Genomic DNA, 13,963 nt, shown 5'->3' with positions numbered 1-13,963 from the left:
ATGTCCCCTTTAAGGATGCAGTATGGACCATCATTTTGCCACTTACATAACAGCCAATCAGCCATCATCATCACTCATTCCCAGTGATTCTTTGCCATACACTCAAATTCCTTTTAATGATGCTGGAAATTTGCCAAACTACTCATTCTTTTAAGTGATAATTAAATTATTTTCAGTAAAAAAAGAAAAAAAGGAAATTGAACCCAATGACTTATATTCCATTTCCCGTTCATCTTGCTCAAGCCCTGAAATCAATTCACCTCTCTTTTCCTTTCAGTTTATTTTAGCTCACCAGTGATCAAGTTTATCTGATATATCCGCGCACATCTTCAGACAGGAAAAAACATTTAAAGAAATAAATATATTCACATTTAACATATAAACAACCTGTAGGAGTCATGATATGTGCTGAGCTTATGATGGGGTGCAACAATGAAAGTGAAAACCATGGGTAAAACGCTAAATGATGATGGGAATAAAGAGTAGACAGGGTCATCATCCCATGGGCCGTAGCTTACCACCTCCCGGGTCAGAAATATTCAATGAGGACGACCTCACAGTTGAACAAAGGAACTTTCCGTGCAATTTGCAAATCTGGCAGTTCTGATGAAATGGTTGGGACAGTTATAATTTGCTATGAGAAAGATACACTGATGAGCAGAGCCAACATGAAAAAGCTATAAAAAACCATTTGGATAACTTATGTTAATTATCTGGGCAATAAATGCTTCACTCCCCTTCAGCTCAAGGTCAGGTTGATCAAGCAAAAGCTTCATTACCAGATACATTAATGAAATCTTTAAAGGAATTAATCAAGTGAAAACAAGGACAATGAGTAGATAAAGCAATTGGAAACAGTGAGAGAATTGTAAAACATTGAAACAAACCACATGCATAATCTCAACATTATTGGTGTCCATGGAACAATATGGATTGTCAACCCAAAAGCAATATTGCATTTGTCAACGCAATAAGGTTGCTCTTTCATGCACTGCAAACCAGATCCTTGACCGTGGATGCAGCGGAACAAGAAATATGATGCAACCCAGACCTAACTGCAGGATCAAAGCTGAAACATACCAGCCTATAAGAGTACAAGACCGAGCTCTGATGTTCTCAAGGCATTTCGTATCCGATAATTATACAGGTAGTAGTGAAGTTGACCATCACCTGGCCCAAATTTCAATTCCTTGAGGAAAGACTCATTATGCATCACATCCAGTGCGTTGAATACATCAAAATCCTTCTTCTTAGCAACAATAAGTGCATCATTCATCAACTGAAGCAGTGGAGTCTTGGTGGACACATTGTAGTAAGAGTAGGCAGCTTTCAAAATTGAATAGTTCTGGTTGCCAAGAATTGATGACGGAAGTGTGTAGAAACTACAGAAGTCAGTTATGTCATGCGTCTTTGGGCTCTCGACCAAGTAACTGTCAACGACATCCTCAGTAGGAAGAAGCCAGTGCTCCACATCATTCTCATCAAAATCTGGAGAAACAACAAACTGGCTCAAGTAATTTCTAAGCAACCTAGTGACAGCAGGGACATCACGAAGCTCCATCTTTCTGAATCCAGGGGTGGCTGGTTGATCAGGTAACTTGTAGAGTTTAATGGTTCGGCTCATTGTCATCCTAGGCCCAAGCCTAGAAAAGCCAACATCAATAAGCTTCTTGGGGTTTAGTGACCTATGCCAGTATTGGCAAGTAGTAATTGGTGTTGGAAGAACAACTCCAGCAGTATAAGCTGCTTGCCAAATATTCTCCAAATGAACTCTCCTAGTAACCTCCTTAATCATCACGGGAGCAAGTCTCTTTGATCTCAGCTTCTTATGAACACATAAGAAATTGATCTCTGCCATTTTCACAACTTCATCACGCACCCTTATTCTAGCAGGCACACCAGTAATGAAGGCAACAAGCTTCTTTGATGTCTTAGCACGGACCCCAATATGCCAGCTCTTGCAATAACCAGGAGGGCGCAAAGCCCACCTAAGAAACTCCTTGGAATAATTGAACCTAAACATATTCTCATCATCCTCAACATAATTGTTCTTCAAAAGATTGTAAACCTCATTACAAGTCTCTTCCGAATCCATATCACATGTGGTCCATTCATACGGACTCGGAAGGTTATAAGGTTCCTGTTTGACTTCAGACAATGGGGTTGGGGGCTCAATCGGACCTTCAGGCAAACTTGTGTCCCCAGCATCCTTAAATTGACCAACAGGCTGAGTTTCCCAAAATTTGTGTTTCTTTGCTAAGGACATTGAATCCTGAAACCTTCGAACTATGTTTTCAAGTGAGCTATCATCTTTGGGCAACGGGTTAGCCTCAGAATTATGATCTGGGTTTACTTTGGGAGACCCAGGGGGTGAATTGTTATCAGTCATTTCAGGCAATCAACTAACCTAAGCTATTTTCTCAATTATCTACCTGAATCAATAGAAAAAAATGTCACGAAGATCCAAGTTAAAAAAACTAAGCAAATAAAGCACATCAACTAGCAAAAACATCGACTCTTAAATCAATCGGAAGTATTAAAATAAAATAAATATGTAACAACAACATTAGCAAATGAATTAAAAGATAATATAATGAGCAAAGAGATCTGCAAGATGAAGATGAAAAGATTATGAGAAATGCATAACTTACTCGATTTCAAAAGGCAAAACTTTAGCAGAATTTGAATCTGGGGAAGCAGGGATTTTTAGATAAGAAATTTTAAAATTCAGATCTCCACAGCTTCAAGTAATATAAATATTAATTTTCTTTCTCGGATTTATTTAGGCAAAGAGGGAATGTTTAGGGTTTTCTCCAAGGCAGCGGCTTTGAAGATGCCGAAACTCTTTGATCTTGGTGAATGTTTTTGCTCTGACACCGAAGAAAACAGTGTATTTTCTTTGTTAACCAAATAAACGGCATCGTTTCCTTTTGTTTTAAACCCAAAAGGCCCATAATAATATTGGGCCATTTTTGAGGCTACGACATCAACGCTACTTCCGTTTAAAAGCTATCCTTCGAGCTCTGGGAGTTTTCAGTGAGGTGAACCGAAGGCAGAGCTGCTCGGAGCTCCATACACGATCCGAAACCGATAGAGATTCAAATTAAAGGAGAATGTGCGGGGACGTTACAAACTGGGACGAAGAAGCATATAGGGAGAGTATATTAAGGGAAAGAGAGATCCAAACTCGAACCGTATTCCGAACCGTTTGGGCTCCTTCCTTTAACCCTAACCCCGAATGCGTCGTGGTCGCCTCCAGCGACGGTTCCATCGCTTCTTACTCCATTTCTTCCTGTGTTTCCAAACACGTTAGTATTTCTCTTCCTACTTTTTCATATTATCACCCCCCAAAAAAGAATGTAATTGAAAGAATAGAAAAGATTTTCACCTGCATTTCGCGTTTGTTTGCAGCCGATTGGTTTCTGCAGTGCTAGGGCTCAACGGTAAAATAACTGTTTATTCGGTGCACTATTAAGTTAATTAATGAATTGATTACTGTTTCCAGTTTGAGTGAAAGTAACCGGTTGTGCTTCCGGTTGTGGTGGAATTTGATAGGTTGTTACCGGCTGAGCCGGAGGGTTTCCTTGAAGGGCATGATGGACCTGCGTATGACGTGAAATTCTACGGCAATGGCGAAGATTCTTTGTTGTTAAGGTTTAATACAATATCTTGCAATTGATATTTTTCTCCATTTTTGTTGCATTTAATCGTGTACATGAAATGTAGGAAATTGGTTTATTTAGCATTGTTGAGCTTATTTGAAGCTTAAGCTGAATCCTGCCATTGTTCATTAACTTGACGGAGTTTGACTAGAGCAGGAGCTAATTGCTACTTGTTGGTGAACCCTCAATTATTATACATTACAGTATAGACTTCATTTTTGCAGTTGTGGTGACGATGGTAAAATTAAAGGATGGCGGTGGAAGGAATTTACTGAATCTGAGGTGCCTATTACCTTTCAAGGTACCAGATTTTGGAACTGTATAGTTTGTTTTTTTTAACTAGTTAGAGTTTGTGTGAGACCACCACTTAATGCATGAATTTAACGTGGAAGGGATGAGCATAGTATCTTTGGTCTTTACCTTTTTTTTCTTTTAGTAATCTGAATCTTTCTTTTAGCTTTAAATGTTGGCCATCTGGTTTTTCAGTCATGGTCTCTGACACTCAGGTAAGCAAAGACAAATGGTATTTCCTGTCATTTAAATGCTCTGGGTTGGAAACACAATTTTGTGTGTATTTTGGCCTAGTTGTCTACATGTCATAATTTGCCAATTCAGTTTTGATGTTTTTGCAGGAAACCATATGAAGCCAGTGCTTGATTTGATCAATCCACAAGATAAGTGCGTAATCACAGCTTATCGTGGATGCTCTTGTTCGCTTTAATGCATATCCTTTGACTTCTTCATTAATAGTTAATCGTAGATTCTCATTCCATTAGCTCTTTTCACTCTTGTATCATGTGAGTGATCTTTCTTGAGTCCAAAAATTAGTTGTAATTTCTATCATAGAGTTAAGCTGACCAAATGTTATTTTCAGATCTGTTGTTTTTTGTTTTGGAAAACAATTAGGTCCCGGAAAAGGAATTACTTGTTATTGTTCTATTCTTTAAAATCAACTTAACTTCCCCTTTTTTTGGTGTGTAACATCTAATTGCTATTCCCAGAGGTCCATGGGGTGCTCTCTCTCCAATTCCTGAGAATAATGCCATTGCTGTTGATCCTCAGGTTTTTAATACCTTTCCTACATTTGCTTATATTTATGGAGAATTATGAATTTATTTCTTCTTTCCACTCTCTGCTAAAATAGGGGGGATCCATCTTTTCTGCTGCTGGTGATTCTTATGCATATTGCTGGGATGTGGTATGTTTTTGTTCAAATGAATCTGTTCCTCATGTTCTCTCTGAGAAGTGGCTGGTTAATATTTTCCTTTTCCATTAGATGTATCTTTAAGTTCTGTTTCTGATGGAACTTTTCAGGAGAAGGGTGAAATCAAAATGGTATTTAAGGGACACACAGACTATTTGCATTGTATTCTATCACGTGCCTCTTCGAGTCAGGTCCACTTTTCCTCTCTTCATGATTCTTTATTTTGGTGGTAAATTTAATTTTGCATTTAGATAGCAGGATTAGGTATCCTTACTGCCCTAGCTTAATCCTTTTAGCTTCAGTTTGGGTTTCTTTTTGACAACAAGACTGAAAGGAACTTGTTTTTGGGTTGCCATTTTATTGATTCAATCAAGCAAAGGATATTTATCCTATAACAATAATAGTACTCTTAAAAAGAGGTCATGATGTGCTGATGGTATATGGTTTATGCTTACTGTAGCCATCTATGCATCTAAGGTTGAGAAATGAGAATTTGAGATACAGAGCAACCTTCTTAATATATCTCATCTTTTTTCTTTTTCAGATTATAACTGGATCAGAGGATGGGACTGCACGAATATGGGGTAACAGCGTGTGTTCTTATTTAAAAGTGTTACAGAGCTATTTTGTTGTTACGTTTCTACTAACGACTCTGTTATCTTGTTCTAGTTCTAGCTTCATTTTAACAGAGTGCTGTGTCACCTATTGCAACCTGACTAATATATGGTTTTACATAGATTGCAAAAGTGGTAAGTGCATTAAAGTAATTGACCCACTAAAGGACAAGAAGTTGAAGGGGCTTATCTCTTGTGTTAGTTGCATTGCTCTAGATGCAAGTGAGAGCTGGTTGGTAAGACCTTAAGTGGTGAAAAATCTTTATATGATTTTGTATTACTTCGGACTAAAAATATCATGCAATTATGATACTGCTAGACACACTAAGATTTGGCCTTCCTTTAAGTTGGACGAAAATCCTGTTTTTAACCGGGGGTTGTGACCAGTTAAATCGCTTAGAACTCAGTTACCTGAGTATTTTCTCTTAGACTTCAGCAAATGAAGTCTACTATTATTTTTCTTTTCAGGAGGGATTCTTATTCTGGGTCTTATGAGCACTTATTTTTGCCCATGCTAGTGAAAGATCTTTCGAGTACCTATCAATTATATTGATTCCGATTTATTGTTTCTGAGTGAACATGTTTTTAATCAAGATTTGAACTGGACAGGCATGTGGCAGTGGCCAAAGTTTGTCAGTTTGGAATCTCACTGCTTCTGAATGCATTTCAAGTATTTCCAACGGTGCATCCATACAGGACGTGGTTTTTGATAACAATCAAGTAGGTGGTAGATGGTTTTCTCAAGCAGACCAAGTTCACACAATGTTATTCTTAGACTTGTTCATCCGTTATTTCCACCTAATAATTGTTAATAATGTTGATGTTGCCATTTCAGATATTAGCTGTTGGTGCAGACCCTGTGTTGAACCGTTTTGATATGAATGGAATGATACTTTCCCAGATACAATGTGCTCCTCAATCAGCGTTTTCGGTCTCTTTGCACCCGTCTGGTGTATGTTCGGTCTCCATTTTTAGTTAATGTATTAATGCTTTTTCACATTCTGATCTTAAGCTTTGTTGTGGTCAGGTCACTGCAATCGGGGGTTACGGGGGTCTTGTAGATGTGATATCACAGTTTGGAAGCCATTTGTGCACTTTCCGTAGCCATTGTGTTTGAACTATAATGAAATTGGAGATGGAGATGTAAAAGAACATAACATATTATTGTTAAATTTGAGATGTAGGGCTTCACTATAATCATTTTTAATTTTCATATTTGTATGATAAATTTACATAGAAATGGATGGAAATGGTTTTGGTTTTTTGGTATAATTGTGATTTGAAATCAAGTCACAACTTGGGTTCGCTTTTAAATATTTTTTAACTTTTCTTTAAGTTTCCTACAATATTGTATGCAACTTTAATTAAAAGTTATCCTTCACTAAGAATTTGTTAGCCGAAAATTAATATTCACCATGATTTATTTTTTATTTAATTTTTTAAAAATCATTTGATAATCCATAATAAGAAGTAAATGATAGAAAGTTACTGTGAAAATAATATAAATACAGCTATTTATCTCTTGATGTTGAATTTTTTTAACACTATTATCTTCTAGGTATTTTTTATTTTAATATTATTATATCTTTTAAAGACTTTTATCTTTATCTTTAAATTTTGATTTTGTTTAAAATAACGTGAAATATTTTTTTAAAAAAAATAAGAATATACATATAAATCATACTCCTCACTTACTTTTAAGTTATATATCAAACAAATTTTATAAAATTACATGTTTAATTATGTAAAATTGCCATAGAACTTTTCTTTAATTTAATGTCATATTAATTTTGTTTTTACCCTAATTCTAATATATATATTATTGTAAGGTTTAAGAATTCAAAGTTGGTATGGACAACTTACTTATAATTATTATTTTTAATAAATTTAAATAATTATAATTTAAAATCATAAGTAAAATTTGAAAGGGTTAAGATAATTAAAATATAAAGATAAATAATATTATCATAAATATAAATATTATTTATCTTAATATTTATATTTGTTATCATTAGATCTTTTAAAAGATATTATTATAATTTAATTTAAATTTAAATTTTGTTAAAAATTTTACTTTTAATTATTTTATTAAATTAAAATTTATCATAAAATATGTATTATTTAATTTAAATTTAAATGTAAAATAACTAGATATATAGTTTTTTTTTAATTTTTAAAAATTCTAAAACAATCTATATAAATGTCCACAACTATTATATAAACTTATTTTAAAGAATAGTGTTTAATTTTTTTTTTCTATGTTCTTACTTTCAATTTTTTTTATGTTCTTACTTTCAATTTTTTTATGTGTCATAAACTATTTTAAATTTTTAGTATTAAATTTAAAATAAATTATATTTTAGTTAATATATACAATTAATTTGTGCATAGCATCGAAAAAAAAAACTAATATATATTATGGGTCAAAATTGAAAATTAAAATAAAAAGTATAGTACTTTAATATTTTCAATTTACAAGTGATCCTAACACAAAAAATGGATAAAATTTTCATTTAGGTCTTTTAAATTTTTAAAATTTTAAATTAATAAAAGTAAAATTACACTTTGTCCCTCTAAAAATGATAAAAATTTTATTTAATTCTTTAAAAATTATAAATATATAGGTTATTAAAATGATAAAATTACATTTTTACAATCGTAAACGTTACAATTTAATTTCGGCCCCTTAAAAAAATTTTATGCCTTCGCCCCTGTATATATATTTTAAGCATGTGTTAAGTTATTTTTGTTTAATATTATACCTATAATATTTTATACATTTATAATTCAATATTTAGAGCATTATTTTATGCATTATACTTAGATTTTAACAGATTTATGTATATGTTTGTCATATTAATTATTGTTTTTCATGTCATGATGTGTTTTACAAGTGTACTATTATAATTCAATTTAAACTTCAAAAAATAATTTAATTTGTTATATTGGTTTAATTAAAGAAAAAAAATTAGGTTAGATGAAGTGTTAATCATTTTTTATGAGTAAAATTATACAAATTTTTATAAAATTTACACGCTAATAATTTATATTATATATTTTAACTTGAGACATTTCTAGTTATTTTCAATCTTTTTTTCTTTTTTCATGTTTGAATTTATTTCACAATTTTGCATTGTTTTGTAACAATGATTCAAGTTTTAATTTATTTTAAATTTACAAAAATATGAAAAAACTCTTCAAAAAAAAAAATAGAAACTTCAACATTAAATTACTTGCGTAAGTAGTATTAAATATATCAATGATTCTTCATTCCTTAAAAATATTTTTCATAAAAAAATACATTTTAATTTTTTTTCTAATTTTAAAATTTTGGATACTTTTTTATTTTCTAAAATTTTATGAATTTTTTGCTTTTTTTTAAATTTTTTTAAAGATTCTTTTAAAATTATTTTTTATTTTAAAAAATTATTGGAATTTTGAAAAAAAATGCGTTATTATATTTTTATTAATTTTTTTAAAAAAAAGCATATTTTTGGAAATTTTAAGGAGGCATTTGAGCACTTTTAGATTTTTTTTAACTTTACATATATTGCGTTTTTTAAAATTATTTTTAAAAATTTTTGAAAAATTTTAAAAGTTATTAAAAATTCATTTTATAAGTTATTTGCTGAAACAAAGTAGTTACATGGTATAAACAAAGTCATGCACCGTAACATCTGCTGTAGTTTTTAATAGTCACTAAATTGTATAGTTAATTTTCAGTCATTGTTATAAATTTATAACATAATTCATATAGTAAATTTTCAGTACCAAATTAACAAAATTAAAAGACATATAGGATATGTATTTTTACATTATTAATTACAAATTTCATAAATCTAAGTTTATGATATATTTAAATCATAATTAATAAAATATATAATTAGGGAATTTAATATTTAGTTTATTAAATTGGTATCTTTAATTCCATAGGTGAAAGATTATTATTTTTATTTAAGAAAATATTATTGATATATTTTTATTTGAAATTCAAACATTTTATTCAAATAATATTTTTTATTTAATAAATTATAATCAAACTGTTTCAATATTTTAAAGAAGATGGCGTACTGAAGCTTACAGTGCAAAAGAAAACATGTTATTCATTCGTGAAGAATAGGTAGATTTATCATAAACCGACCATGGATTTGAAACCTTTTCAATGGAATTACTACCTCAAAAGATACAACACCCCAAAATTTCTTTCTTTTTATTGGAAGAAACAAAAAGAAAGAGTGCTGAAATAGTTGTTAAAGATTGAACTCCCAAGGCAGGCAGCAGCATTTTATGGATTGAAGAAAGTGGAGTGACATTTGCATTTCCATCCTTCAGGCTCGTAATTGGTATACTGAGTTCGGAGCTTCTTAGAAGTTGCCGGGATTTGAGTGGCGATACAGGGCGTGCACCCTCCGCATTTGCGTTGACAGTTTGGCGGCATTGACCCTAATCTTCCCATAATTCTTCTATTTGTCTTTTCACCCAAGTAACCTACTCCACCACTGCTTTCAACAACCTGAAAATCATATATATATATAGCATTATTCGTTCCAAAAACGACTCCGACACCATTATTCAAGACTTAGAAGAGCAGAAGAAAGAGTGATGAACCTGTTTAGAGTTAAAGCCATCTCCCAACAACTCTGGAACTGATGAACTTTGGATAGTTAGTAAAACACCAGAAAAAGAAAAAGGAAATAGAGAAGCTTTCAAGTTCAAGGGAACAGTAGTAATTTTGTGACTTATAATCTATTATTAGAATATATATAATTCGGCACATTATAGAAAAAAGATTCAGGGCTGAGCGGCCATTGCTTTTATTGCTCAAGCGATACTATTTCTAGCAAAAGAAGATGGGAATCAAACAAATGTATAAATTACTAGAAGAACAAAAAAATAAAACAGCAAACCTTGTTGAGGAGCAATATGATGAGAGGCAAGAAACCTGGTTGATACATGAACCCACATTATTAGCTGCACAGCAATGAGAAAAAAACGCATTCTTTGCTTCATATTCTTTTATGAAAATGGCCAAATAATGATGAGATGATGATGGTAATCTTTCTTATATTAGAGAGAGAGAGCGAGGTGGGAGTTTCTTGAGTTCAAGAGAACGAAGGAATCGAGAATAAAAGATTTGGAAAGGGAAGCTTGTTGAAACAAGCACCAGAAACATTTTAAAACAAATTGTGAAAATACTGCTTCTATTCAATTTTCTGTTAATTTTATCAAATATTTTAAAAATAATCGATGTGTTTTTTTTTATGAATATTATATATTTTAATCCTCCATTTTAACTTTTTTTTTCCTTTTTAACTCTTAAACTTATTTTATTTATCAAATCACCTCAAAATATATAAAAATATTAACATTTGTTAATTTTGTTGATATTGAATATGGATGTCACGCCAGCATTTAATTAAAATTTTAATTTAAAAAATTATTTTTAAAAATGATTAAGATTATTAAAGAAGTATAAAAATTATAAAAACATATTTGTAATATTTTTAAATTTTAAAAAATTAATTAATTGTTGACGTTGTGTATGCCACACCAACAAAATTAACAAGAATTAACTTTCACATCCATTTTGGGCGGCTTGATAAATAATGCAAATTTAAGAATTAAAGGAAGTGAATTAAATTTAGGGTTAAAATGACATTTTTTTAATAAAGTTGAAGGATAAAAAAAGTTATTATGGCCTTTTAATATGTCAATATATATATCTTGGAGTTATACATCTATAAAATGATTAAATATAATAAAAAAACTAAATTCTTAAAGTATGGAACACCTCCGATCTAATTTAGGAGTTTTGGCTAAGTCGAAGGCGTTACATTCGATCACTGAAGTAATCCTATAAATCTCTCTCTAAATTTGTGAAAAGATTTATCTAAATCTTTATGAATTAAAAATAAAACAGAAATCATTTATTAAAGTTGGTAGTTTTCTAAATCAAAATAGCATACAAATATAAGAGTATTGACTAAGTGTCATGCTTTAAAATATATAACTAAACAATCCCAAACTTTAAGATATAAAAGTAAGAAATTAATAATTACAATCCCGAAAATAAATGATAAATGAAAACTTTTTAATAATAAAATAAGCTGCTAATCCGAGGGTCCTCTGATGCCATACCGAGTCCTAATTTTCTGCGTTACATGAGAGGTAAAGGAAAAGGACGAACGAGCTTACAATGGCTTAGTGTGAGACTAACTTATAAATCATTATATATAATTGCACAAACAAAAAAACATAGAATTGATAGCTTAATAGTGAGTTAAACATAACATATGGAACATATTGTAAATCAATGTATATACAATTTATGTATGATGTAATGCAAATGCAAATTTTCCACCAGTCCATCCTATCCGCTCTCGAGCATCACTCGACACACCAAGAACACATATAAAAAACTAATCATCCCGGATATCCCGGTGAAGATGGTTGTTCACTTGTCATTGGTGACGATGACTTTTACTACAATAACTTACCATTACAGTTGCCCGATTTTGATGGCTTTTTACTACAATAAACTACCATCCTGGTCTACCCGGTTTTGATAGCCTTTTAAACTAACATATCAGCTTATCCAGTTTTGATTATATTGTCACCTACTTTATGCATTATTGACTTTCGGTGTGGACTTAAATTGCCACTATCTCCTACGGAACTCCTTCGTCCTCCGTACCCAATTCCATGTAATTATACACATATAATTTAGCATATCATGTTGTTTTTCAACATTTGATGCTACATTTGATATATTAAACTTATCATATAACAACATGTGTTTATGCACTGATTTACATCAATTTCACATAAATTCTTAATTTATGCGAATTAAAACAGTAAGGTAGGGTTTGGCTAACACATACATAGGTAGGGTTTGCACTTAGTTTGGCTAACACATACATAAGTAGGGTTTGCACTTACAGGGGTAGCACCTAGGGGTTCGCACACCTACTCACTCTAAGGTTTGCATATTTAATCTATAGTGTTCGTATACTACAGTTCGCACGAGCATGGTCCACATATAACAACATGAAGGGTTCGCATGTTTCAATATGTAGGGTTTGCATGTAACGATATTTAGGGTTTGCATGCAATATAGGGTATGCATAATAAACATTAACGGTTCGCATGCAATGTATAGTTTGCATAAATAATCACCTAGGGTTCGCATGTACATGTATATAGGGTTCACATAAATAATCATGTAGGGTTCACAAATATATAAACTAAGAGTTCGCATAATACACGACTCGCATATAACACATACAGAGTTCGATATAATAACATAAAGGCTCGTATGTAATAACACATAAGCTTGCATGTACAACAGTTTAGGGTTCGCATATAATAACCTAGGGGTTCACATGTTCATTCAGTGTGCTTGCGTACTTATTCCTATATATTTTTGCGTAGAGGTTCGCAACTAGGGGGTTCACCTATAGGGGGTTGCATACAAAGGCTTGCACACAGGTTCACATACATAGGGTTTTCATGTTAAGGGTTCGCCTATTCAGGGGTTAGCACATGCTAAGGTTCAGTCACAGAGCTTGCATTTCAAGGGCTCGTTCATACATACTCACACATACAGGGGGTTCGCACACAGGCTCGCATTTGTAAGGGGTTCGCACATGGCTCACACATGCAGGAGGGTCACACACGGGCTCGCAGATAGGGTTTACACTTTATAGTTCACATGTACAGTTCTTCATACAGTAACTTATGTAAGGGTTTGCATGAATATTAGGCTCGTTTACACTATAGGGCTCACCTAGCATCTACTTAAAGGTTTACATACAATTCTCTAAGGCTTCGCCTATATACATGTTTTCTTCCTAGGGTTCACCTAACAATTCATGTGGTTCGTACAGTAAATCACATAGGATTTGCAAGTGTATTTACAAAAGAGGGGCTCACATGTTTATACTTTACGTATTTTAACCTTAATTTCTCAATGATTCAACATAATTAATCATACATAATGATTTTAAATTAGATCCTACACCTGATTTGAAGACACAAAAACTTTAATTTGGAAGAGGAGATTGACGATCCACTTGGGAGGAAATGGGTGATTTTGAAAACTTTGAATCCTATTTCTTGAAAATTGGTTTAGTGATGGAGAGGAAGAACTTGAGAGTTTTTTTCTTCAAAAATTTCTTAGGTACCAATTCTAGGGTTTGCATAAAATTGGCTATTTATAAAACTTTCTTTCCCTAATTGAATAGATTTTAAACATTCATGTAGAATTAGAATTCTTTTAAAATAAGGACTAAATTGAAAAAAAATTGGCTAAACTATTTTGAAAATTAGCACTTTTATGGGGTAAAAATAGAAAGATAAAATATTTTGGCTAAATGCACACAAGGGGATTCAAACTTAAGACCTAAGAGTAAGCTAAAGTCTTATCACTAAACCAACAAACTTATTCTTACTAATTTCTTAACAAAAAATAATTTTTAAGGCAT

The 13,963-nt window shown here is 31.9% G+C and overlaps 2 protein-coding genes across 5 annotated transcripts; one reads left to right on the top strand and one right to left on the bottom strand.

Annotated features, from left to right (window-relative positions):
- Positions 1–866: 866 nt before the first annotated feature.
- LOC107897724 (glycylpeptide N-tetradecanoyltransferase 1) lies at positions 867–2,903 on the bottom strand. The gene is made up of 2 exons (XM_016823280.2): positions 2,652–2,903; positions 867–2,432 (listed from the first exon to the last, which is right to left on the bottom strand). The coding sequence occupies exon 2, from the start codon at positions 2,387–2,389 to the stop codon at positions 1,085–1,087; it is 1,305 nt and encodes a 434-aa protein (XP_016678769.2). The 5' UTR covers positions 2,390–2,432; positions 2,652–2,903; the 3' UTR covers positions 867–1,084.
- A 97-nt stretch (positions 2,904–3,000) lies between these two features.
- Positions 3,001–6,749, top strand: LOC107895807 (THO complex subunit 6). 4 transcript variants are annotated; one of them, XR_005928482.1, is made up of 14 exons: positions 3,001–3,308; positions 3,412–3,443; positions 3,556–3,654; positions 3,887–3,963; positions 4,120–4,168; positions 4,278–4,340; positions 4,664–4,724; positions 4,807–4,860; positions 4,977–5,057; positions 5,411–5,450; positions 5,604–5,712; positions 6,090–6,200; positions 6,316–6,432; positions 6,508–6,528. XR_005928482.1 is itself a non-coding variant. In XM_041115278.1 (14 exons), exons 1-14 carry the CDS (start codon positions 3,114–3,116, stop codon positions 6,595–6,597), a joined length of 1,182 nt encoding a protein of 393 aa, XP_040971212.1. In that variant the 5' UTR covers positions 3,001–3,113; the 3' UTR covers positions 6,598–6,749. The 4 variants fall into 4 exon arrangements, 2 of the variants coding, with proteins under 2 accessions (XP_040971212.1, XP_016676520.2); XM_041115278.1 differs by having other exon boundaries at positions 5,604–5,716; positions 6,508–6,749; XR_005928483.1 differs by lacking the exon at positions 4,120–4,168 and having other exon boundaries at positions 4,295–4,340; positions 6,508–6,527.
- Positions 6,750–13,963: the final 7,214 nt, after the last annotated feature.

This window comes from Gossypium hirsutum, chromosome A06 (assembly GCF_007990345.1).
Source record: "Gossypium hirsutum isolate 1008001.06 chromosome A06, Gossypium_hirsutum_v2.1, whole genome shotgun sequence".
NCBI lineage: Eukaryota > Viridiplantae > Streptophyta > Magnoliopsida > Malvales > Malvaceae > Gossypium > Gossypium hirsutum.
The sequence above is the reverse complement of the archived record's forward strand: the minus strand, read 5'-3'. Positions and strand labels throughout refer to the sequence as shown.